General features: G+C 41.4%; 2 protein-coding genes across 12 annotated transcripts in view; both read left to right on the top strand.

The window, feature by feature from the left end:
• Positions 1–7305, top strand: part of LOC144720304 (neuron navigator 2-like) — a 281685-nt gene extending 274380 nt beyond the window's left edge. For all 11 annotated transcript variants that reach the window (XM_078596960.1, XM_078596951.1, XM_078596953.1 and 8 more), the window contains one exon: positions 3581–7305. In XM_078596960.1, the coding sequence (XP_078453086.1) occupies positions 3581–3706 (126 nt within the window). In that variant the 3' untranslated portion in view covers positions 3707–7305. The remainder of the gene's footprint in view (positions 1–3580) is intronic.
• A 2640-nt stretch (positions 7306–9945) lies between these two features.
• Positions 9946–26414, top strand: LOC144720308 (protein mono-ADP-ribosyltransferase PARP12-like). Its single transcript, XM_078596964.1, has 16 exons — positions 9946–10500; positions 12283–12418; positions 14381–14870; positions 15022–15159; positions 15534–15626; positions 15777–15908; positions 16358–16438; positions 16587–16733; positions 16941–17070; positions 17213–17375; positions 18030–18156; positions 19548–19644; positions 21648–21729; positions 24239–24372; positions 24547–24698; positions 24813–26414. Exons 1-16 carry the CDS (start codon positions 10172–10174, stop codon positions 25265–25267), a joined length of 2886 nt encoding a protein of 961 aa, XP_078453090.1. The 5' UTR covers positions 9946–10171; the 3' UTR covers positions 25268–26414.
• The last annotated feature ends 1064 nt before the right edge of the window (positions 26415–27478 follow it).

Raw genomic sequence — 27478 nt, forward strand, 5'->3', positions numbered from 1 at the left:
TTCATCTTCTTGGTTCTTTCGGTAAAGTCACGTAGAAGGGAAGTAATATGTTTTATTTTTATTATTTTATTACTTCCCTTCTACGTGACTTTACCGAAAGAACCAAGAAGACTGCAGGGAAGCACAGAGAAGTTACAGAGCAAAGCGAGTTTCCAGAGGTGTGGATTCGAGTCATGTGACTTGGACTCGAGTCAGACTCGAGTCATGAATTTGATGACTTGCGACTCGACTTGGACTTGCATAACAATGACTTTGTCCCACCTATGAGATGTGGACTCGAGTCATGTGACTTGGACTCGAGTCAGACTCGAGTCATGAATTTGATGACTTGCGACTCGACTTGGACTTGCATAACAATGACTTTGTCCCACCTATGAGGTGTGGACTCGAGTCATGTGACTTGGACTCGAGTCAGACTCGAGTCATGAATTTGATGACTTGCGACTCGACTTGGACTTGCATAACAATGACTTTGTCCCACCTATGAGATGTGGACTCGAGTCATGTGACTTGGACTCGAGTCAGACTCGAGTCATGAATTTGATGACTTGCGACTCGACTTGGACTTGCATAACAATGACTTTGTCCCACCTATGAGGTGTGGACTCGAGTCATGTGACTTGGACTCGAGTCAGACTCGAGTCATGAATTTGATGACTTGCGACTCGACTTGGACTTGCATAACAATGACTTTGTCCCACCTATGAGGTGTGGACTCGAGTCATGTGACTTGGACTCGAGTCAGACTCGAGTCATGAATTTGATGACTTGCGACTCGACTTGGACTTGCATAACAATGACTTTGTCCCACCTATGAGATGTGGACTCGAGTCATGTGACTTGGACTCGAGTCAGACTCGAGTCATGAATTTGATGACTTGCGACTCGACTTGGACTTGCATAACAATGACTTTGTCCCACCTATGAGATGTGGACTCGAGTCATGTGACTTGGACTCGAGTCAGACTCGAGTCATGAATTTGATGACTTGCGACTCGACTTGGACTTGCATAACAATGACTTTGTCCCACCTATGAGGTGTGGACTCGAGTCATGTGACTTGGACTCGAGTCAGACTCGAGTCATGAATTTGATGACTTGCGACTCGACTTGGACTTGCATAACAATGACTTTGTCCCACCTATGAGATGTGGACTCGAGTCATGTGACTTGGACTCGAGTCAGACTCGAGTCATGAATTTGATGACTTGCGACTCGACTTGGACTTGCATAACAATGACTTTGTCCCACCTATGAGGTGTGGACTCGAGTCATGTGACTTGGACTCGAGTCAGACTCGAGTCATGAATTTGATGACTTGCGACTCGACTTGGACTTGCATAACAATGACTTTGTCCCACCTATGAGGTGTGGACTCGAGTCATGTGACTTGGACTCGAGTCAGACTCGAGTCATGAATTTGATGACTTGCGACTCGACTTGGACTTGCATAACAATGACTTTGTCCCACCTATGAGATGTGGACTCGAGTCATGTGACTTGGACTCGAGTCAGACTCGAGTCATGAATTTGATGACTTGCGACTCGACTTGGACTTGCATAACAATGACTTTGTCCCACCTATGAGATGTGGACTCGAGTCATGTGACTTGGACTCGAGTCAGACTCGAGTCATGAATTTGATGACTTGCGACTCGACTTGGACTTGCATAACAATGACTTTGTCCCACCTATGAGGTGTGGACTCGAGTCATGTGACTTGGACTCGAGTCAGACTCGAGTCATGAATTTGATGACTTGCGACTCGACTTGGACTTGCATAACAATGACTTTGTCCCACCTATGAGATGTGGACTCGAGTCATGTGACTTGGACTCGAGTCAGACTCGAGTCATGAATTTGATGACTTGCGACTCGACTTGGACTTGCATAACAATGACTTTGTCCCACCTATGAGATGTGGACTCGAGTCATGTGACTTGGACTCGAGTCAGACTCGAGTCATGAATTTGATGACTTGCGACTCGACTTGGACTTGCATAACAATGACTTTGTCCCACCTATGAGATGTGGACTCGAGTCATGTGACTTGGACTCGAGTCAGACTCGAGTCATGAATTTGATGACTTGCGACTCGACTTGGACTTGCATAACAATGACTTTGTCCCACCTATGAGATGTGGACTCGAGTCATGTGACTTGGACTCGAGTCAGACTCGAGTCATGAATTTGATGACTTGCGACTCGACTTGGACTTGCATAACAATGACTTTGTCCCACCTATGAGATGTGGACTCGAGTCATGTGACTTGGACTCGAGTCAGACTCGAGTCATGAATTTGATGACTTGCGACTCGACTTGGACTTGCATAACAATGACTTTGTCCCACCTATGAGATGTGGACTCGAGTCATGTGACTTGGACTCGAGTCAGACTCGAGTCATGAATTTGATGACTTGCGACTCGACTTGGACTTGCATAACAATGACTTTGTCCCACCTATGAGATGTGGACTCGAGTCATGTGACTTGGACTCGAGTCAGACTCGAGTCATGAATTTGATGACTTGCGACTCGACTTGGACTTGCATAACAATGACTTTGTCCCACCTATGAGATGTGGACTCGAGTCATGTGACTTGGACTCGAGTCAGACTCGAGTCATGAATTTGATGACTTGCGACTCGACTTGGACTTGCATAACAATGACTTTGTCCCACCTATGAGATGTGGACTCGAGTCATGTGACTTGGACTCGAGTCAGACTCGAGTCATGAATTTGATGACTTGCGACTCGACTTGGACTTGCATAACAATGACTTTGTCCCACCTATGAGATGTGGACTCGAGTCATGTGACTTGGACTCGAGTCAGACTCGAGTCATGAATTTGATGACTTGCGACTCGACTTGGACTTGCATAACAATGACTTTGTCCCACCTATGAGATGTGGACTCGAGTCATGTGACTTGGACTCGAGTCAGACTCGAGTCATGAATTTGATGACTTGCGACTCGACTTGGACTTGCATAACAATGACTTTGTCCCACCTCTGCGAGTTTCATAGAGTGAAAAGGGAAAACAAGCTGTGGAATATAATACTTTGTGAAGCTCATGTATACAGTCCAGCGTAGCTAGTTGTTTATTTTTGAAGTCTGTATATGAGTATAAATATCAGTGAGTTGTTTATATTTGATAGCTCTACGGTGTATGAAAGCGTTTGATTATAAGTTGGCAACATATGGTAACCAGGCATCCTACCTAGTGATAATTCAGGGTGTCAGTTTTATTCCAGAATCAACTATCACATTACGGCGAATGATAGCGGTTCTATTAGCTGCACGCTCAAAGTGACCCGATCATATACAATGAGGGCAGCACAGAAAAATCCATTATTGTACCGTACTTCTAAGCTCTGTCTGTGTTTCCCCACCTTCAACTCACACTGGCTAGCGTGGTGAAGCGTGGAATAATATTGTAGTCGGTACAGTATGGGGAGGCTCATCTTGCAATGGTTTTGACAAAAAGGCTGTGCGTGTACAAATACTGCTTTATATGAATGTCATATACCACTCTGCATTTTCTCTCATTGTTCTCTGCCCCCCGTTTCCCAAACTAGATGAACATGCTCATGAGACTACAAGAGGCTGCGAACTACTCAAGCCCCCAGAGCTGTGACAGCGACTCTAACAGCACCAGCCACCACGAGGACATCCTTGACTCCTCGTTTGAGTCCACGCTGTGACCCAAGCATCCTCCACGCGAGAGTCATGTGCTTCCGACAAGTGGCATACACCAGCCTCCACAAGACGCCGCTGCTGAAGATGTTGCAGTCAAGTGTGTAGTAATGGATGGAGGTGATGGAGATATTAGGATGATCAAAGTACCATGGAATCATCACGATCTGTTGAATATTGAGAAAATGTCCAGAATTTTGAACATTCGTTGGAGATATTATATGGCTCCATTTGGGAGCTGCATTTACGGGAAAGGTCCTTCGCGTTACGAAAATGCACAGAAATGCTACTTGGCATGAGAAAAAAACAATCTTCACTCGAAATCATGGACACATAAATACATGCCAATACACAAACACAAGACACCACTTGTGGTGCAATGGAAACGCCTCTGAATACCCCTGGGTCCCCATATTCAGTGCCGCCAGCAATTTATTGATATTCCTGAGGCATAAGGCACTCGTTCAAGCACGAAGCGACTTGTGTCCTGCAGAGAGATTGCATTTGCAATGCATCAAGACAATTTTGTGTAGTCACATCACTGGATGACAGTTGAATCAGAACTGCGTTTAAAGTCAAAGAAAATTACTTGTCAATCGACAAGACAATGTTTTTAGCCTTTCATCAGTTGTTATGTTGATGGTATTCCTTGTGGAAACTGTGTATTGCAATAAAAGGAAACAATACAAATGACAAGAATCTGATTAAAAAAAATTAGTATTTCGGCAAAACCTTAACTTCAATCTGCCGATTGATAACAAATCTAAGACTTTACCTATGCAGGAACTGGTTTGTGCTGCTCATGGATCATTTACACTGCTTGCTGAGAGTCTCAAGAAAGGCTTGTGAAGCCAACAAATGATTTTGTTGTTTTTTCTGTCGACAAAGCTGGATATATTTTGCACATGTCTGCAATGACATGCTCGTGGAAGTGCAAGACGCACGGTGCTACGCCATCCTTGTCCGTACGATTACTTGGCAGAATATGTTTTTTGCCAAATTCCACACGTTTGCCAGGCCTAAGCACAAAACAGTGTTGTCCTCAAAATGAGTGCCAGCATTTGGTTCTGATGCCTGTGCAACAGGTCAGTGCTTTGTCTTCAACAAAATATACAAAGAAGTGAAGTCAGAGGACACTTTTTACAGGTGATAGAATAAATACCTGAAAGTATCTCAATATCAGAAATGTGTTCTCTGCATTACCAAGAGAAGTTTATGCTGTTGCCACAGTGTTTTATAAGATGTGATTTTTTTCCTATTACTTTACTTCATCAATGATGTTATTGTAACAATAATTTATGTTGGTGCTGACACACAATGCCTTACTCTTGCATATGAATTGGTCAGATCTTACCATGGTACCTAACTTTTCACATACAGTTGATCGGCACAGAAACCTTGCCCGTGTTTGATCAACAACTGCTTAGAGCGATGGAATTTCCAGCCTTCTATTTTGTTATGTTTTGTAAATAAACTACAGCCTTTTGTTGTTTTTTTAATTCACGGAATATCCATAAAGCAGACAAGTGAAAATGTTGTGACTACTGAGGCTGTTTCAAAATTACATAAAACAGTTGCTGTCCACCCACTTGCATATTTCAGCTACTATATAAAATGTTATGCTTTGTTGAAATGCTGCTGGCAACAAGGTGTATTACTTTTCAAAATGGCTTTATGTTCTGAACAAATGTTAAAATGTGAAGCATCTTGGTTCTTTAGTGAGAGCACTATGCTTTTATGCAATTAATTAGCTTAAAGATTACTATATCAACATTGAGTGCCCTTAAAAAAGGTATTTTCAGGAAATGTGTCTGCTAAATGAAAGAGTTGTTTAATCCCTTTAAAATTGGGACATTTAAAAACAAGCACAATAGAAAAGTACAAAGTATCCTTAAATCGCTTTCTTGACACATTTTGTTTGAATAAATTCCGAGAGCTGAACTCTTAATTGTACACAAATTTAAACAATTTTCGTAAAAGTGCACAACATTGCAGTATCATTAACGCAGTGACTATGAATGGTTACGATATTTTGATGTGAAATGTTTATTACGTATTACAGTTTACCATGTTGTATAGCACACAGCCTTGCTTTGAAGTCACATGTTCAACTGGATATCTCCAAATCTTAATGCGGAAAAGAACAATTGTTGACGTCAAACAGCAACGGGGGAGTGCATGTTGTGGCATGCATGTAAATTGTAGGCTAATGCTTGGGGCTATGTTGAGTGCTGATGCAAAAAAACTACTTTAATTATATTTTACATGTTTTAACTTGACAAGCACACACCGCAGTACATTTGATTGAACTCCGAGTTATGTAATTGGAAGACGTAAAACTATCCATTCCCTGAATGGCAATCGACATGATGTAAAAAACAACAACTTTTTTTCCATCTATGATACGTTTTCCGATTAGAAAAGGGGCCGTCCATAAATGACGTCACTCACCTAGGGGGGGGGGAAGTCAGATATTTGTGACGATGTGTGACGAGGGGGGGTGGGGGTTTGAGAAATGTGACGTCACATCAAAATGCGCAACTTTAAATAAGTATAGACAACACGTTCTACTTAATTAAATATACTTTTTGATACATGTTTCTCCTACAACATCAGAGTGCAGCGGCACATTAAATACGCACTACAATGACAATAGTTTAAAGCGATTTGAAGCACGTTTTATTTTGGGGGGGCAGAGCTTTGTGACGTCATATTTGAGGGGGGATCTGACTTTTTGTGACGCCGTGTGACGAGGGGGGGGTCAAAAATTACGTGACGTCATTTATGGACGGCCCCAAAGTAGAATTGCCAACTCGACACAACCTGTTATTAATAAGATACATTATAGTGTATATCTTATGGCCACTGATATTGCTTTCATTGCAGTATGATTGTATTTATTGATGTAATCAATGTTCAATACAGTGTTAAGCCACTCATATTTTTTCATTGAAGTTGTGAAAACATACTATGCAAAGACCACGCCATTGTTAATGCATATAGTATACATTTTATTTTAAGCCAAATTGAAGCCAAATTGTTGAACCTGCCATTTGAACAAACAATACCATGATATTTTTTGCGGTAAAGTATATTTTTGAAACCACATCTTCTGATAGTTTATGTAAAGTTTGGATAAATTAAAGCTTATATTGTTTTGACTCTGCTGATTGTCAGTGTTTACGGAACCTTGAGTTTTGTGCTTGAGGCTGAAACCCATGTTGTGCTGTTATGCTGTGTGAAAACCTGTGTATGTGGTGATGGTTGCAAATTTTGTGTGAATTTGTGGGCAAAAAAAAACCCCTGCTTTATTCTCCTGTAAATTTTGCCATGTACTGTATTGTAACATAAAACCAGCTGTAAATAGGGGTGAATAGCGATAACATTTTGAAAGGTTTTATAGGCATTTTTGTAAACACTAGGGAGATAATCGGTATTTTGTGTAAGGAACAAATATCTGTTTTCTTTTCCTTGTTGCCGGTCATTGTGGAGGTGTTCTGTACTTGGAAATTTCAACAACTCTTTGGGGGGTGGGAAAAAACGATGGACATAATATACCTGTCGTAAATTATTCCGTGTTAAAAAATTAAATGCTATTTATTAATAATCTTGTGAGTTGTGACTTTCATTAAGGTGCATGCACCGATTGTTTTGGCTTTACCACATTGTGCAATGGACTGAAGGTTTACACAGGACAGTGAAACACCTTATCTACTACGGTCAAGGTAGGTACAATGTTCATGGAGATATAAATTCGCTGGTGAGCGGCATCATAATCCCATTACAATATCCGCGATAAAGAAATATAGTGTAATCCTGCCACGGAAACCCACCTTATCTGTGAAAATGGAGAATGGATGTCTCCCAACGATAATACGTTTTCACGAATTGATTCAGGACCTCGGATTCTCAGATGAGAGGAGTTATTACAGTCTACGCGGAAGTCTAGCTATTTAAAAACAGAGCAATCCTGGTAAGTTTGTCTTTGTAGTAAGTTTTGTAAATTGCCGAAATTAGAGTTTATGGTCAATTACCAGAGGTGGGACAAAGTCATTGTTATGCAAGTCCAAGTCGAGTCGCAAGTCATCAAATTCATGACTCGAGTCTGACTCGAGTCCAAGTCACATGACTCGAGTCCACATCTCATAGGTGGGACAAAGTCATTGTTATGCAAGTCCAAGTCGAGTCGCAAGTCATCAAATTCATGACTCGAGTCTGACTCGAGTCCAAGTCACATGACTCGAGTCCACATCTCAGAGGTGGGACAAAGTCATTGTTATGCAAGTCCAAGTCGAGTCGCAAGTCATCAAATTCATGACTCGAGTCTGACTCGAGTCCAAGTCACATGACTCGAGTCCACACCTCTGTCAATTACAGTAGATTGTGGGAGAGTCACTTTGTGCACGTACAGCCTGTAATCAATCCACTGCTGCTGGATAAAGGTCTCCCCGCACGTCGTGAGCCTTGTCAACCACGCTGGTCAATACAGATTAGCACGGTTAGCTACGTAGGTTGCGAACTAAGTTCAACATACGGTGCATATACTCAACATGAAAGCCTTCCAGAAAAAAACACCGTATTTCAACGCTGTGTGCAAAAATCCCAGTGGGATGTAAGTCAAACAATAACAACCATAAGACAATTTTGATTAAAGTTATCAGGCTAACTCTGTACTACAACAAACAAAACACGAAGCATAGACATGCACACGCTGGGCACACAGACGACACAAACGCCCATACGGTGCAAGTGGCATTTGAGGACGAGGACCTTCATCATCAGCAGATCGTCAGTGATATCATCACCCTGGTATGCACGGATTCCCCGCGTACGCCGTAGTGACGAACCTGGCACTAAAAATAGACACTCAACTCTCCTCGTTAACAACACCGCCTTGAAATAAAATATATAATCTACGACGTTTCGGGAAATGGTCATTCACGTGCTTATGAAGGGCGCATGAAGGATCATTACCCGAAACGTCGACGATTGTATGTGTTTTCCTTCAAAGGCCACGGTGTTATTGACAATCGAGTGTGTTGTGAATCGTCAGAACGTGAAGCTGCCTCCATTCAGTTATTACCGCAGAACGATCTCCCCGCAAAGCAACGTGGCGCGAAACGTCAGACATTCCAAAACAACACGCGGTGCGCTATCCAAATCCGAAACACACACACCGCCGGAGAGTTAGTATGCATTGTATTTATAACAGCCAAACATTTACACAACCATTAATCTTCGAGTCTTAAAAGCGAAGGGTACACGGGAGGAGAATTCACATTTTGGCATCTATAGACGCCGATGTTCGATCTATCTTGCTGGATGTGTCCGTGCTTCGTGGAACAAGGATAAGTGGCCGCCCATAAATGACGTCACGCACCTGGGGGGGGAGGGGTCAGACATTTGTGACGATGTGTGACGAGGGGGGGGGGGTTGAGAAATGTGACGTCACATCAAAATGCGCAACTTTAAATAAATATGGACAACACGTTCTACTTAATTAAATAGACTTTAAAATAATCTCCTACAACATCAGAGTGCAGCACCACATTAAATACGCACTACAATGACAATAGTTGAAAGCGATTTGAAGCATGTTTTATTTTGGGGGGGGCAGAGCTTTGTGACGTCATATTTCAGGGGGGTCTGACTTTTTGTGACGTCGTGTGACGAAGGGGAGGGGGGGTCAACAATCGTCCAAAATCGCGTGACGTCATTTATGGACGGCCCCTATCTCAAATTTCCCTGTACAAGAATACGGGTTGACACGGTACGATGATGCACTCGATTCAAAGTATTACAACTAATTCTAGATTTGAAGCTTTCGTGACGGCAAGGATTCATACTCTTAGGTTATTTCGGTAAAGTCACGTAGGTAAAAAAATAAAAGAAATAATAATAGAATAATTATTTTATTTCTATTATTATTTATATTATTTTTAATATTTATTTTTCATTATGTATTTTACCGAAAAAACCTAAGAGTATTACAACTAATCTTTGAAACGTTTTGCCCACCCCCCACGAAATGTCAATCGCACGTGGCCCGTGCCACTGCAACGAGGAGCGCGCAGCGCATTTCCCAAAAATGATGACACGGAGCGCGAGTTAAATCCGTACAGCGGATAAGCATCGGCGCCCACCCGCGGCCACGTAACGGCTCACACAGTGGGGGCGGACGGGCGCGGCGCGTATGCGCGCTGGGAATTTCAAAGCGGAACAGAGGGAGTTGTTTGTGAAGCATTTTATCCTTTTTTTCTCTCTCTGTGTTTTGCGTTCGCGGTCGCTTGCTATCCGGTGGCAGTCCCCCACTCCCCTCTCTATCGTTTTGCCCAAGTTCGCCGCACACAACCCGAATGACTGAATGGTTTCGGGTGGGTTGTTATCTTTTTAAAGTTAGTTTTCTGGACGTCGCCGTTCGACGGATGGGCGTCTCTCAATAACACAGCCGCCGCCGTCGTCGTCGTGAAGAGATGTTCAGCGGCGCCGGGAAGCCGTTCGAGAGAGCGCTTACCATCCTACACGACAATGGCAGTGAGATGCACCCCTTATCGCTCGCCGGCGAGCTGGACATGCAGCTTGTGCAGCTTCTGCAGATGCTTCGCGACAATCCCGACCTGTTCGCATTCGTCGAGGGCAACGGGATCGAAGCGTCCGGGATGAGGTCCAACTCCACGGTGCTGGCCGTGACATCGCTGCGTCTTTGTGCCAAGTACCGGGATCCATCCGGCTGCCCCGAAGGGGACAGCTGCCAGAAGCTGCACATGTGCCGCTCCTACGTGCTGGGCAACTGCAAGTTCGGGTAATGTGGCCCCCATCCCCCTATCTCGGGTGGTCTGAACTCACTTACACGGCGCTCATCAACATGTTTCTACTCTTAGACGTGTTTATCCAGAGGTCTCAACCTCCCCAACGTGGGTTCTATCGAAGACCGGATCTAGCGGTGCTCGGATTTGGGGGGGGGGGGGGGGCAGTTGAGTTATTGCGTGGGTCACGGTGATTGGTGATATAGGTAGTCCCCGACTTACGATGGGGATACGTTACGACTCCGTCGTAAGTCGGGGACTACCTGTATATACCACCCAAGCAAACCCTAACGCCGGCCCGAGGCATCTCCAGGAATCTCGTCAACAAGGGGTATCCGCTCTCGACGTCTCGTCTAAACGTCTCATCCATAGGGATTTCACATTCGAGGGTTTCCTGTAGATATCATACAAACAGCTGTTTCATCTCCACAGGGTAACACTTCCAGAAATCTCATTCACAGGGTTCTCACCTCCAAGGATCTCCACCCCACCAACACAGGGGTTATCTCCAGATGTCTCATCCATAGGGTGCCTCGCCTACTTTGGGCTTCCCTGCAGAGGTCACACTTTCAGGGACGTCGTTGATCAAAGTCTCATCCTCCTGAGACCTCCGAACAGGGGCCACACTTTATGAGGACTGGCCTCCAGGATTCTCGCCTCCAGAGGTATAACCCAAAGGGATCTTGCCAAAAGCCATCTCACCACTGGCGGAACCAGTGGTGGGTGGGGTGGCACGTGCCCCCCCCCCCAATGATCCAATCGAAATCCCTAATTTCGATCGGATCATTGGGGTTTATTAGTAATAAATCGGCATTTTGCGACCCCCAATGCCACTGTGTCAGGAACTCTATGAGAAGATGAAATCCCTAATTTAGATCGGATCATTGGGGTTTATTAGTAATAAATCGGCATTTTGCGACCCCCAATGCCACTGTGTAGCATATTATTTTGTGCCAGGGACTCTATGAGATCATAGGACAATAGTCTGAGTCCATAATTGGCGATAAGTACGGGCAAAGCAGTTTTAAGTGACTCAGAATTGTGCGCAGTTGCGTATACAGTACACGGCTTCCCTGAAGGCAAACATCTTCAGCGAGCGCGATGCCGATCACACAACGCGGTTCGAATTCGACCTTCGATCGATGGCTGCGCCATCGCCGCACACACCTCGAATAAAAAGCAAGGGACAAGTCCTTACTAACAACTACTGTAACATTTTTCATTGCTGGAGGGGTTGCCCCTCCCTACCTGAAAATCCTGGCTCCGCCATTGCATCTCACCCACATAAGCCTCAACAGCAGGGCCCTTTTCTTATCTACACGGGTCTCAGCTCCAGTAGTCTCACCTCCACAGATTAGTTTTTCGATCCTACGGTGGCATCACCTTTGTTAGATATCACCGACAGAGGTCTCAACAACGGACCTGACCTAATCACACGTGACTTCAGGTGATCTCACCCCCAACGTTCTCACTGTCAGAGGTTTCAATTTCAAGAGTTACGCCTTGATGGATCCTAAACCCAAAGGTTTCATTATGTAGACATTTAATTTGAAGGAGTCTCACCTTTAATAGGTAAATCCTGATTTACGTGGGCCCATGAGTGTTATAAAGCATGATCTTCATCACTGCATAATTATATAAAACATTACATACAACCCTTTCCTTAATTTTTTGGTTAATAAAAAGTTAAGTTGTAAATTTAATTATACAATAGAGTAATGTGACAGTGGCTGTTGTATAAATGTGTGTTTTTTTTCTATTTCCTTATTCTCATGTAGGCCTCGATGCAGATTTTCACATGATTTCAGGGATGAACACAATCGTGACTTGTGTTATGAAAACAAAGTGGAGGGGCTTCCATTTGACAATATTCAAAAGCTGCTCTTACCAAATGACCCTTCTCTCCTCCCTCAGGTATTGTAGCTGCATTTTTCCACTTGCAGATCTATATGGGTGTGACTTTACAATAAAATGTATCGCTTTTTTTTTGGGGGGGGGGGGGTACTATGGTACTTGCATACACACACAAGTATATACATAGCCTCTGACTAAATTACCCAGAGTGCACTCAATCTTGTCAGGTCTCAGAAGCTAAGTAGGATTGAGCTTGGATAGTGCTTGGGTTGTGCTTGGATGGGTGACCACTCTGCACGTAGCTTCGTGAACAGGGAGCAATTTGTCATATTTCCAGTGGTGAGATAAAATAGACAGGGTTTTACCAGCCCACACAAACGAACGTGGTGAAGTATGGTCAGACAGTCTAGATGGCCAACATGTGAGAAGGCCTTTTTCCAATTATAGATCGCTAACTGAAAATGATAATTGAGCACATAACAGATGGCATTGCCGTAATGTATCATATGCACTTCGAAATAATGGAAATGCATTTTAACTTGGGAAGCTCCATTCAGTCTGAAGACTTTATAGCAGGGCCCTGCTACATTGGGATGTCTAGCCATTTCCACTAATGTTTGGCTTCTTATGGGATAAATCCAGAGAAAACCCACCACGTAAAAATATTTAAGAATGCATATGCTCTCTACTTCCATTTGCTGGTCACAACGGAGCCAGTTGCAACCCGACAAATGACATGGTATTTCCAAACAGGTTCCCAATCAAGTACGAAGCAGGCTCAACTTTGGCACTGCCAATTCAATCCCTGAGATAAAATTTGCAGAGCCAGGGAAATTCCTCCCCATCCTCATCAATTGCCCTAATCGAATTGTGGCCTGGTTGTGAGCAAATCCATGTTCGACACCCCCCCCCCCCCGCCATTGACCAGAGTGGTGAAGAAATAAGATAGTTTTATTTATTTCAGCAGGAAGTGCCCAATTATCTGCGAGGCTCTATTTCAGACGTTAGACAGTACATATTTGAGTTGCACAAGCATGGTTACATAGGTCGTGATACAGTCCATAAGGCGTGAGAGAAGCCACTATCCAGCAGTGGATTGACAAAACGGTGTGTACATGCACTTGAATACATTAATTCCAGCAATGTGAGCCGTTCGCATGCATATGGTGGGAGACTAATCGAATGGGTGTATTGAGGCCATAACTTTACATACCACGTATACACACCCCACACTCTTCTTGGGTCTTTCGGTAAAGTCACGTAGAAGGGAAATAGTAAAATAATAAAAATAAAACATAATAAAATTCAATTCTCACGACGTTTCGGCCACAACGCAAGCAGCCGTCCTCAGGTGAAGAACAGGTCTGTCGGAAAGACAGCGTCTGAATTTTTCCGACAGACCTGTTCTTCACCTGAGGACGGCTGCTTGCGTTGTGGCCGAAACGTCGTGAGTATTGAATTTTATTATGTTTTATTTTTATTATTTCCCTTCTCCGTGACTTTACCAAAAGAACCAAGAAGATGAATCCCTGCAGTCACGAAAGCTTTAAATCGAAAACACCCCACACTGTTGTAGGTGACTGCCGCAGTGCAATGAGGTGTATTTCAGAGATTTGTTTGTTGACAACCCAGTCTAGATATTTTCTTCGTATATTTTGTGGTTGTTTCTTGTCAAAATGTGTTGCTCACGTACTTTGGGTATTTCGTAATGGAATAGCTCTTTACACAGGTGTGTCGGTGACGTGATTTGTATAAATATATATTCAGTTGTAAGAATACGGTACACTGAAACTGTTAATTTGCGTTTATAACGAGATAATGCTGATGGAAATTGTGGATGAGAGTTGTCATCCATACCGTGCGCAGTACAGGTCATTAGAAGGTGTTCCTCAAGGGGGGAAACTAACTTTCATCAGTGAACACAATTTGCAGTAGGAGAGGGAACAAAATTTAACATGCATGTATTGTATTTTAATTGTCATGGTACAATGTGACAATAGAAATGCGTGTGTTTTTTTACAGATATGCAATACCTACAAGGTTGCGGGAGGTAATGAGTGTGAATTTAACGAGAAATGTACAAGGCTGCACCTGTGCAAACAGTTTGTTTTAGGCAGTTGTAAATTTGGGGACAATTGCCGACGCAATCATAACTTGAACGATCGAAAGATTCAAATATTGCTGCAGAAGTTCATGCTTACTGCCTACCCTAATGACGAGGTGCTGAAACTACTCTGGAAGAAGGAGCAAATTCACATTGCCACAAGGAGCAGTTCCACTTCTGTAAATACGAAATTTGACAAATTGAGTGACAAACCCTTCAGTTTTGACAAACCCTTCAGTTTTGACAAACCCTTCAGTTCTGTCAAACCCTACAGTTTTGACAAACCCTTCAGTTTTGACAAAGACCCAACCAGGGGCAGAGGAAGAGGCAGAGGAAGAGGCAGAGGGAGAGGAAGAGGAAGATCTCAACCTCCAAGCCATGTGGGTCGTCCGGTACTGGCCAGCACAGGTAAAGAATTGATTGTCACATGGTATTGTTTGTACATGAGACAATTGCTATATGACCTTGAATATTTTTAAAATACAATAAGTCATTGTTGTTTTTCAACACATCTGATAGCTGGGATAACTTCCTGACAATTTAAACTCTTTTGTTTCAGATGAGCAGCAAGCTGGTGCAACAGGTTACTCACCTTCAGTGGGCACTCCTAAGCATGGCAGTGATGGTGATACTGCAATGGAGAATGACAAGGACAATAGCTCTCTATTTCACCTCCTTTCTGAGTGCCATTTAAAAGGTGTGTTTTGATTACTGTTGTTTTTAACGTCACGCATAAAAGTAGCACAACATTGAAAATTACGCATCATCCAGTTTATTAACACTGTCTATTTTTAAAATGGTAAGACATTTTCTCAAGGCTTTATTTATGTGGGGTCAAATGCTGACGCAATCATAATGTCAACGATCCGAAAATGCAAATATTGCTGCAGAAGTTCATGCTTACTGACTAACATAATGCCATTATGCCAAAACTGCTCTGGAAGAAGGAGCAAATTCACATTGCCACAAGGAGCAGTTCCCTTTTGAAAATACGAAATATGACAATTTAAGTGAAAAGACTTGAGTTTGACAAACCCTACAGTTTTGATAAACCATACAATTTTGACAAAGACCCAACCAGGGGCAGAGGAGGAGGAAGAGATGGAGGAAGAGGAAGATCTCAACCCCCAAGCTATGTGGGTCGCCCGGTACCGCTCAGCACAGGTAAAGCATTGATTGTCACATGGTATTGTTTGTACATGAGACATTTGATATATGACCTTGAATATTTTTCAATACAATCAATCATTGTTGTTTTTCAACACATCTGATAGCTGGGATACCTTCCTGACTATTTAAATTATTTTGTTTCAGATGATCAGCAAGCTGGTGCAACAGGTTACTCACTTTCAATGGGTATTGCTCCGCATGGGAGTGATGGTGATACTGCAATGGAAAATAAGAACACAATGTCTTATCACCTCCTTTCTGAGTACCATTTAAAAGGTTTGTTTTGATTGCTATTTATTGTATTATCACCTCCTTTCTGAGTGCCATTTAAAAGGTTTGTTTTGATTGCTATTTATTGTTTTTACAGGAACACGTCAAAGTACCACAACATTTAAAATTATTCATCCAGTTGATTAATACTGGCTATTTGAAAATGGTAATACATTTTCTGAAAGTTTTATTTATGTGGGGTTAAATGCCGATGCAATGATAACTTGAACGATCGAAATATGCAATTATTGCTGCAGAAGTTCATGCTTGCTGCCTAACCTAATGACGTGGTGCTGAAACTACTCTGGAAGAAGGAGAAAATTCACATTGCCAGAAGGAGCAGTTCCCTTTTTAAAATACGAAATCTGACAATTTGAGTGAAAAGACTGAGTTTAAAAAACCCTAAAGTTTTGATAAAACATACAATTTTGACAAACTATTCAATTTTGACAAAGATCCAACCAGGGGAAGAGATGGAGGGAGAGGAAGATCCCAACCACCAAGCCATGTGGTTCGTCCAGTACCGCTCAGCACAGGTAAAAGCACTGATTGCCGTATGGTATTGTTGATACATAAGATATTTGTTACATGACCTTGTATATTTTTAAATAAATTATATTGTTATTTTTCAACACATCTGATAGCTGGGATAACTTTCTGACAATTTAAACTCTTTTGTTTCAGATAAGCAGCAAGCTGGTGCAACAGGTTACACACCTTCAGTGGGCACTCCTAAGCATGGCAGTGATGGTGATGGCGACACTGCAATGGAGAATGACAATGAAGAAGAGATCTGTCTATATCACCTCCTTTCTGAGTGCCAGTTTAAAGGTTTGTTTTGATTACTATTTATTGTTTTTAAAGGTACACATTTAAAATTACTCATCGTCCAATGTATTAATAAATCTATTTTAAAATGGCAAATCATTTTCTCAAAGCTTTATTTCATTGAAAATAGTAATAACAATGCATGCAATTAAAGTGTTTTTTTGTCACCTTCCCACCTGTGATACACAAACTATCCATTCACCCATGCAGAGCGTTGCCTTAAAAGCCATGCAAAGCTACCATATCGATGGCAGAAGAGGGGCAAATTAGCTCGCATATGGGAAGACATACCCGACATGGAGACGATTGAAAAGCAGTACTGTGACCCTACCAATGTCAGGTGATGCTTCATGTACCCGTTGTAAATATGCTGTTGTGAGTGTGATGATTGTACTCTTATATTGCAATGCTTATTGTTGTCCTAAATGCATCAAAGAAAATTAATACCTCCACCTCATGTACTGTGTGCTTTTCTGGAACAGCTGGAATTCTGTTGATTTTGTAAGAATGACTATGGATAACAATGCAGTGCGACGCCTTTCCACGGCAAATGCGGTTACCAAACCAGACAACTTCCTGCTTACCACAAAATGGATATGGTACTGGCAAGAAGATGTGGGGAAATGGATCACGTATGGATCACAGGTGTGCAAAGTCACTTGTCTGTGCTATTACACAACATCGAACACATTTAGGACAGTAAGCTGCAATTTGGAAAAAGAATATAGCAGATCATGAAAGGAGACAATGAGTAACTAGTTGAAGTCACAACAAGCATCAACCTGCATTATGTAGAGCTTATAACTCAAAATATAGAAGTGGTACAAGGATAAGCAATACACCAAAATTAAGCAAAAATAAATCCCTTTTTGCTAAATGAAAATTAGTTTTTTAAAGGGTGTGACCTGACCTGGACTAAGGGCAAATATGTTTAAAGGAGAGAACTAGCAGCTCGGTTACCTCCGCCGCACTGCCGAATCACAAAAGTTAATGAGTGACTATTGGAGACAACGCAAAGGGAGACGGTAGGAATTGCATCTTATTTATTTTCAAATTGCTGACATGGTTGCTATAGCAAGATGGTCCTGAAGGCACTGATGAAGTCATTTACATATGTCGAGTCATTTTAATTCAGATTGTGAGTGGGTGGTAAAGGAAGCAATTAATTGTAGCCTCCGTTTAAATGTTTTTTTTTAGGGCATGTAAAAATATATTTTCTCCATACATTTGTGTTCATCATAACCATGCACATTTGTATTGCATTGGCGTTTTAAAGTTTTGTATTTTCTCTATGTGGAGGCCACCACAAATGAAAAGGCGAAATCTGAAGTTTCATCGGGAGATCTGGAGAAGGCCTATGAAAAGGACAAGAATGGAGGTTTGACGATTGTAGCTGGGCATTTCTTGTACCACATCAACTTTACAGGTTTGTTGATTTTTCAAGCACAATATCACCACAAATGCATTTTAAATGTCAAGCGCCAGGAGAAAGATACATAAGTACAATAATTATATTTCGCTCCAGATTCAATACAAATCTTGGATATGATCTAAATTGTATTGAATGACCACAAAATAGGATGTAATCATTTAAACAGAAACTTGGAAAGCAAGGTTACAAAAAACTGGTCATTGCTTTGTAAGGAAATCTTAAAGTATATTTTGAACCTGCTACTGGCATACACTGTTATTCCTTTAATAATGACGTGACATTCTCATTTTTCTACATCTATAAATCATTCCAGTGGCTGCCTAATATATGATTCATAATAATTTGATTCAGGAAGCTGGCGGAATATATCAAAGAAAATATTATTGTGTGCACCAGAGGTGGGACAAAGTCATTGTTATGCAAGTCCAAGTCGAGTCGCAAGTCATCAAATTCATGACTCGAGTCTGACTCGAGTCCAAGTCACATGACTCGAGTCCACATCTCATAGGTGGGACAAAGTCATTGTTATGCAAGTCCAAGTCGAGTCGCAAGTCATCAAATTCATGACTCGAGTCTGACTCGAGTCCAAGTCACATGACTCGAGTCCACACCTCTGGTGTGCACCAATATGTGCAACAGGTCATGTGGGAATTAACTTTTTTCATTTTGCATAGTGGAAAATAGGAAGCTGTTGTTACTATACTATAATCACCCAGAAATGTCTGTCTGTCCCGCGCGTAACGTCACTCCACATGAGGTCCCCCCCCACCATTAATATTCATGAGTGGGTGGATTTTTTGCACTAACGCAGAGGAAGCAAAGTCGATTCAAATATGACGTTTCTTTACAGAAAGTGATGGTAAAAAATAAATCTACGCAGCACAATGCTACATCCGTGCCTGACGTCACTGCAAAAGACCCCCCCCCCTTCATTAATATTCATTCCCGCGTGGAAAGTTACACTTACGCACAAGGTCACGCACTTCACATGCCGCACCCCTCCCCTCATTAATAATCATGAGTGGGTGACGTCACTCCATATGGGGCAACCCCCCTCATTAATAATCATGAGCTGAACAATTTTTCTATTGAATATTTCAGATTTACTGCAATATACACCGGTCCTTGGACGGGCAAAAAAAGCTAGTACTTTAATGATTGCCTGGAAAGATGTAATTTAGTTAATATATAAGTTTGTTGTGTGTTTATGTCCCAAGTGGCATGTTCATATATTGTTCCAGCCGTTCTATTTTCAATAATGATTAAGTGAACTGTACCAGTCCCAGCATATTAACTTTCCTGAATGTTGTAAAACAGTTTGGGTACAAGGGTTAGGAGGTGTTTTCATCCAATGCGTTTGACCTTAGTGTTGTTTGTCATGACAGAAATGATGCAGACAAACATGACGGTGGGTACCAGGAGAGATGTGAGGAGGAGGCCTCTCTTCGTGTCAAGACGTGATGTGGAAGCAGCAAGAGAGCGGTATATACTTTACATTTAATTTATATTTTAAAAACAAATACAGCAAAGTATTAGCACCAGGTTATATTGCATCCATATGACCGAAATAAACATATTAAGACAAAAAGGGACCCCTTTAGGAAACAGTTAAGAAGCAATTGTAAGGAAAGGAAATGGGGATAAATAGAGTAGGAAGAGATAGAAAGAGTAGTACACACTTGAATATTAGAACCTTATGGTGGGACCCCGGGGTCCCATAAGCCCCTGGCTCTTGCATAAACATTAGATTATAATGTAAACAAAAACTTTGCTCTTTTTCACCAATGGGTTTGAAGGATGGTGGCAAGTGTTTGACTTGCATCCCACTGGGATGTTTGCACAGCGTTGGTGTACGGTGATTTTTTTCTGGAAGACTTGGCAGTTTTTTTCCTGGAATTTTCTGTTTGCGCAAAATCACTTTAAGATGTTTTCTTGTTCATGTTTTTGTTTTTTGTTTGTTTCGGTTGCACCCGATTCAAGAGCCGAATGGCTCACAGAACTATACCAAATAAATTGAAACTGGAAACTGAAGTGTTGTCTTGTTAAACTATGCCTTTAAAACTGAAAACTACTTACCTGCAGTACCTCTCTTTAAATACACTATTGAAAACATAATTTACACCCCTCAGTCAATCATCGTGTTTCTCAGTGTAGATTTGTGAACACACTTTGTAAACAGTACTTAAAATAGTACGCGCTGATCATATTGTAACAGTCGTTTATACCAATGTTACTCGACAGAATAGTGAGTTGCCGCTCCTCTTATCCGCATTGATACGAGCGGTATGTGGGGACTATGGCTTAACCGCAAAAAAACCCTATCTGCACAGATGCATACGGACAAGAGAAATATTATCAAACAGGAGGAATTAATGGTGCGATGCATGTAATCTGTTAAATATCTGCAGGTAATATGATTGCCATTGCTTGATCCTGGCTGCAGACATTTGTAGGTTACAAATAATAATGAAGATAAGAGAGCAGTTTCACTGTATTATGCATCCCGTTATGACAAATAAAGGACTTAAGTCGTGTAGGCAGTTTGAGCCGCTTTGGATAAGACTTATGATCCTGCCCATACCCGAGCATGGAGTGCATTCGCTTGTTCAGCTCTTCTGCGCATTTGTCCTCGCTGCGCTTGGACGACATGACAACAGAATGATCCGCGCCAGGTGGGTCGCAGAGTTTATGTGCCAAATTGTATTAATTAATTACGATTTTGACTTCCGTTTATTCGGGTCCCCGGGGTCCCGCCATAAGGTTCATTTGTACATCTTAAAAAATCCCTGCGGCTTGCATATAATTTTGGCTGAGTTGAGCTATTTTATGATAGAATTATACATGTTATATATACCGTGTTTTCCCGCATATAACCCGCGGGGTATGCCACTTTTTACAAACAAAACAAGACCCTGCGGGATATATGGAGGTGCGGGCTATCTGAAATTTGTTTTACACAAAACGCTATTTTTGCGGGGTATATGCGTCTGCGGGTTATATGCGTATGCGGGCTATATGCGGGAAAATACGGTAGATTTATCAATGAGTGTACTTAATTGAAGTTCATAATATAGGTTTTTTTGGATTAGATCACGGAAATATAAATGTCTCGTTAAACCTGCCACCACCCGACACAGCCAATTAGTAAGGTTTGTTCACGTAAACAGAACATGCCAATTCGTTACTAGTACAGCACACCGGTGTGTTGAAGAGCAAATCCACAACATTTACAATGCGAGTATGACGTTTCGCCAGTAATTGAAGTTATGTCATAATGCTATATTGGATAAAGGTAAATTATCACTTCAATATTGCATTGGAGTTATTTTTTTACGTACTAATATTTCTAATTAAGTTAAAATCCTATGTTACAATTGCACAAAATAGTAGATAATAGGATGGCCAATATTTTCATCGGATATTGATGAGTTTCATTGAAACAATTTTTGCTCTTTGCTGTTCTGCGCACAATTTTTCCCAATCAGGTATAAACATCTGCGCAGTGTTGGGGTGGACAATATTCCCACCCACTGGGACAGCGCTTCTCTCTCCGAAATCAGCACATCGGTAATGTGTGGCTTTTGGACTGAAAAACACTACTACCTTATTCCCCAGATTATAAGATCCGCTCCGATTAGCATGGTTGGCTATGTACGGTGCAAAAGAAGGTCTACATACGTACAAGTTATCCAAATTTGTTCACATCCACATACCAGATCATAAAATACACCTCTAACTTTTCCTTTAATATACAGGGGAAAAGAGCATGTCATAATCTGTATATGGTAATTTTTATGCCAAGCAGTGTACAATGTAAAAAATCATTTTTCAATGCTCTGTAAGTGCTATACCTACTATAATCACCCAGGAATGTCTGTCCTTAATGCTCTTGACATCACTCCACATCGACCAGCCCCCCTCAATAATAATCAGGAGCAGGTGACGTCCTCCAAATGAACACCCCCCCCCCATTATTATGACCTACTATAATGAGCCAAGCATGTCTGTGTGCAACGCTCGTGACGTCATTCAACGTCAACCAGCCCCCCTCATTAATAATCATGAACAGGTTATGTCCTCCACGTGGACCCCCCCCCCCCCCCATTAATAATAATGAGCAGGTGACGTCACTCCATTTCGAACAGCCCCCCTCATTAATAATCATTATAAGGTGACGTCCTCCAAATGGACACCCCCCCCCCCCATTAATAATAATTAGCGGCTGACGTCACTCCACATGGGGGGGGGCGAGGCGCCTCCACCCCCCTCCTTGGCGTCAACTTACAACCCTCACTACAAAGGCAGAACCCTCACGTCACGTGATCTCCATAACGCTACTGAGACATAGAAGTAAAAAGGACGTCATGATGAACAAGAGATTAAAATTTAATAGGTCTGTGTCACCGCGCCCTTACAAATTGCACACGCATTAATGCAATATCACGTCGCGGTCTGCTTTTCGCTTGCAAGTTTCAGATTTACTGCAATACACCCGTCCTTGGTCGGGCAAAAGGCTAGTAATGATATATTTGAATTGTTCATCTGAATGTTTTGCTCATTTGAAGGAAAGATATGAATCAATTCACGTAATGGCCCACCATATAAATTGAGTTCACAACAGTTACACTGGGGGTCCTGATTGTAGACGTTAAGATATGTTCCTCAAAATCTAAACTCGTTCCACGCTCTGGCCCACACCAGTAATCCCTATTCAAACACATAAGTAGGCTCTGCTCTGCACATGCACCACAGCTTCTCTTGTTACGTCTGCCCGCTCCGACTTTAGTATTTACATTTTCTGGGACCTGTTACTCAGACATTTCTGTAGCTCCTTCAGATAAATGTATTATTAATCTTCGCTGGTAGGCCTCACAATTTTAATGTGCCATGTTGGCCAACGTTTGGCATGTTTTCCTTCTTCACGTGCTTGGGCCAGCATAAGATACTGGCTCAGCAGGGTTTGTGCTTCTGGAGGCCTTCGCATGAGTACTGATTTGCTATGACAAGAGCATGGCAGTAGCGATGCTCTCAGGCATCATGGTTTGCCTTGGCACGGCCTTTTAGAGAGGGAGATATTTCTAGATTTGAAGCTTATGTGACTGCAAGGATTCATACTCTTAGTTCTTTCGGTAAAGTCACGTAGGTAAAAAATGAAATTAAAATTAATAAATTAATAAAAATAAAATGAAAATGAAATTCAAATTAATAAATTAATAAAAATAAAACAATACAATCACGACGTTTCGGAGGCAACACAAGTCTCCGTCATCAGGTGGGACCGTCACAGCCAGATTTGCTGCATCAAGTGAGGCAGGGATTCAAGATGCAAGCTCTTAAATACAAGTTGAGGGGGGAGGAGAGGGGGGGGGGAGCTTATCAGAATGTGGTAGCCAATGAATGGAACGTATCGGGAGGGGGGGGGGGCTAAAAGAAGGCACGAAGTGCTACGTAGAGGGAGATATGTGAGCTTCTGATGTGAGCAGAGGAAAATCAGGTCTTCCTCACAGCCAAGCATCTCGTTAAGATCCAGAATACCACACTTAGACCTATGGAATTGTATTTCCATGAAGATGTGTTTGTCAGCCTGATGAAAATATTTAAAAGAGAACAGGTTCAAATGTTGAGGACCATATCAATGGCTGCTTCAGGAAACCAAGCATAACTTTTGTGATGAAGGTTTCGTTTTGATTCTATAACTGTTTTAATAATTTCATTACAAATGGGTATCACTGAGATTTTATGGGAAGACTTCCTTCGATTTAGTGGATTATTATATTCAAATGTATTTTCATAAAGTTAAATGAAAGTACTAACGTGGTATTTTGTTCACTTGCTTGGATGATAAAGAATATATGTACTGTAATTCATTCTCATTCCACTGCTTTCCAATTGGAACTGTCTCAAATGTTGTGAAATGTGAATCTGCTGTGTAGACGTATGTGCACAGTATATGTTTAATGGAAGTCACTTGTGTTAATAACATAGAGCGAAACAATGAGGAGTTTGTCAATATATTCTTAAATCCAAAAGTATTTTTTTTATCTTACGCTGTTTGTATGTTTCGCTTTTTTTGTAGCTTGTTCATGTTGGGAAGTTGTCAGCAGAGTACAAGGAGGTGGAATCATTGTTCAGAAGCACAGTCGACCAGTCTTTTGCTATCATCAGCATAAAAAGAGTTCAGAACTTGGAGCTGTGGGATGCTTTCCAGAGGTACGTTGTTAAAGGCTTTCAAGTATTTAAAAAAGCAAAATAACTAAAAGACCAGAGTGCAACCAAAAATAAAAACATCTCAAACTTCAAAATTCATGCTTGTTGACATATAGACATCTTAGTATGTTAATGAATATAATTGAAAACTAATTTAGTATGATTTTGGCCTATCAGGAAGCGTGAGTGGATGCGGAAGAAGAATGGTGGGATTAAGTTGGAGGAGCGCAAGCTCTTCCATGGCACAAGCCCTGAAATGGTGACAGCCATCTGCCAGCAAAACTTTGACTGGCGACTGTGTGGCACCCATGGAACAGCCTACGGCAAAGGTACTACTTCAGTCTGCAAATGTGACTCTTTGCTTTTTTTAATATCACATACAAATTAAACAAAAAACCTAACCCATGCCAACATGCTTCATTGGGTTTTTTTTCTTGTTACAGGAAGTTATTTTGCACGTGATGCTTCTTATTCTCATCACTACGCTGTTGCAAGCATCAAGAAAGCACAGCCACCGGTAAAAGTACAGGTGCCAAATCAGACAAAGAAAGAGCCAGAAAAGGGGTTTCTTTCTACCATTTTAAAAGTATTTGGGGTTTCCATTTCAGATGACTCGACAGCAAGCCCCTTAGTAAGCATCCCAGTACCAACTAGCATGCCTGTAAAAATGGTTATGTTTCTCGCACGAGTGCTGGTGGGCCGCTACACTCGAGGCGATTCCAGCTACCAGAGGCCTCCTGAGCTAAAAACGTCCGTTTCAACATCCGTAGGATCATCGGTGTCATCGTCGTTAGTTCTCTACGACAGCTGTGTAGACACCGAGGTCAATCCCAATATCTTTGTGGTGTTTGAGAAAGATCAGGTGTATCCGGAATATGTCATTGACTACACGTCCTAGATTAAAAAAGGCTGCTTTTTAGGACTAATATATCCAGCAAGAGGCACCTTTTGGAGTGAGTTGAGTAAAATGTGGTTTTGTCTATAATTGAGCATTTAATCATCATTTCAGTTAATCTAAGTACTAAAATGGAAACGTTTCTGATACTTTATTATATTTACATGTTATAATTAAAAAGTCAGTTAAGATCACTTCCATATGTAGTTTGAGTATTGATCAAATTTTAATCCTGTATTAGGAGCCTTGATAATCATTTTTTTTATCACTCAGTTATTGATGATGCTCTTGCTCAACTTAGTGACTTTTTTTTACCAAATTCACCTGTAAAATATTTTAGTTGCCACACAGATGAGTGTGAAACAGCTAAATGATTATGCTTACTTAAATGTAATCAAATATTACCATTATTATGGAATACTTTTGCTCGTTAAACAAAACATTAAGGCATGTTTATTTTACGAGGTGAGTGTTTGTCATATACGTTTTTTTAATGCTTAAAATTATCTGGCCATTCAAATAATATTACAAGAGCCAACACAATAATGTTTTCTTGATTAAACACATTTTTGGGATGCATGTCAACACTACCAGTATGTATTGGACTGTAGGAGTTAAATTACCTTCATGCTCTATAAAATCACCATTGTATGTCTTTGTAACAGACAACCGATATTTAAAAGCTTTGAACTGCTTTTAGAGGTAAAGATCTAAGGGCAATATGAAGTCAAACTAAATATTTCGCTCCTGTAATTCAGGCCTGACCAGGACTAAATTATCCTTATGGCGGTACCCCGGGGTACCGAATGATACAAAATGGCCGAGGCAATTAAATATTTTATTTCTGGGACACTATTTTTTCCAGGGGTGTACTTAACTCCGCGACTGGGGTACCAATAAATCCGAAATCAGTGCTACTCTGCGATGTCAAAACGCCAAACAGCATAAAAAATCCGTTTTCGAAAAATTCAACTTTGAATAGTGCATCATGTACAGCTCATCGACATGAGTCGATTGCCGCATCGCCGACCATCGACAGACTAAAAATTACTGCATTAAGTTTATACTGTGGTTTTTGTGGAGCTGCCCAATAATTTTGAAATAAAGTGAAATATTGAAATCAATAAACATCAATGTAAGCTGACCACAACTCGGATATAAAGTGAATGTGCAGTGGTATTGGTGTATACGATATTGAATAGGAAGGATTTTCATTTATTCAGTGCTTAAATGCCATAAATATCAAAGAATGTTGCTTGAAAAACGTCCATGAGAGAATAGAATATCGAGGCAAAAAGGGAAAAGAGGAATGGGAAAAAAGAAAAAAAATAACTTCAAGAACATCACAAATGAAGGGATAAACGATTAACTGTACAGACACACTGGGTCACAACGGTCAACGTAAACCTGAGCATCAGGAGACGACAGGACAAAATAGCCAACCCAGTCCACCAGCCAGTAACCTAATCGGCATCATCCATCCTTGCCAAACCAAGGATGAATCCCACAGCTCCCAAAAAAGCCAGAAACCCCTTTCCAATACTATTATAACAGGCCCGTTTTTTATGTTTACGTGTTCAGCTTTTAAGAATATATTGTTTTAAGCTAATCTTTTGCACAATTGTGTGAATAATCTTTTGTCAATCTGCTGCTGAATGAAGGCCTCCCCATACGGTGTTATTCATGGGGAGGCCTTCATCTGGCACTGGATTGCCAAAGAGTGTTTATGATGACTACATTTTATGTACATTACACGGATTTTATGTATTATTTTGCATTTTTTAAGAAATATATTTTGGTCCTGAGATTTTTGCAAACTTGGAATTGTCATGTAATCGTTCTCAATGAATGTTGCTACAATTGTAAATTTAAGATAATGTGGAACAAAAAATAAACCCATACATTTTGGGAATCTGTTCGTATTTGCATAAGCGAATGCAGTAAACCAAAATACAGATACAATGGTTTACTTGCCTGTGTATTTTTTGTGATTATTTTGAGTGTTTTCTTACTAGTTATGACATTTATAGAGAATGCAATACATGTAGGGGGTGTGGGTTGCAAGCATATCATCTTAACCCACGAAATCTAGAGACCCAGTGGGCTCATGGAAGTATTTACCCTTGATAGTAGAACACTCTTTGAATTGAGCTACTTTATGTAGACTAAAGCCGTCGCCACTAATTTACAATTGAGCTGTAAGATTTCCATAGG

This window comes from Lampetra planeri, chromosome 8, assembly GCF_965212315.1.
Source record: "Lampetra planeri chromosome 8, kcLamPlan1.2.h2, whole genome shotgun sequence".
Classification (NCBI taxonomy): domain Eukaryota; kingdom Metazoa; phylum Chordata; class Hyperoartia; order Petromyzontiformes; family Petromyzontidae; genus Lampetra; species Lampetra planeri.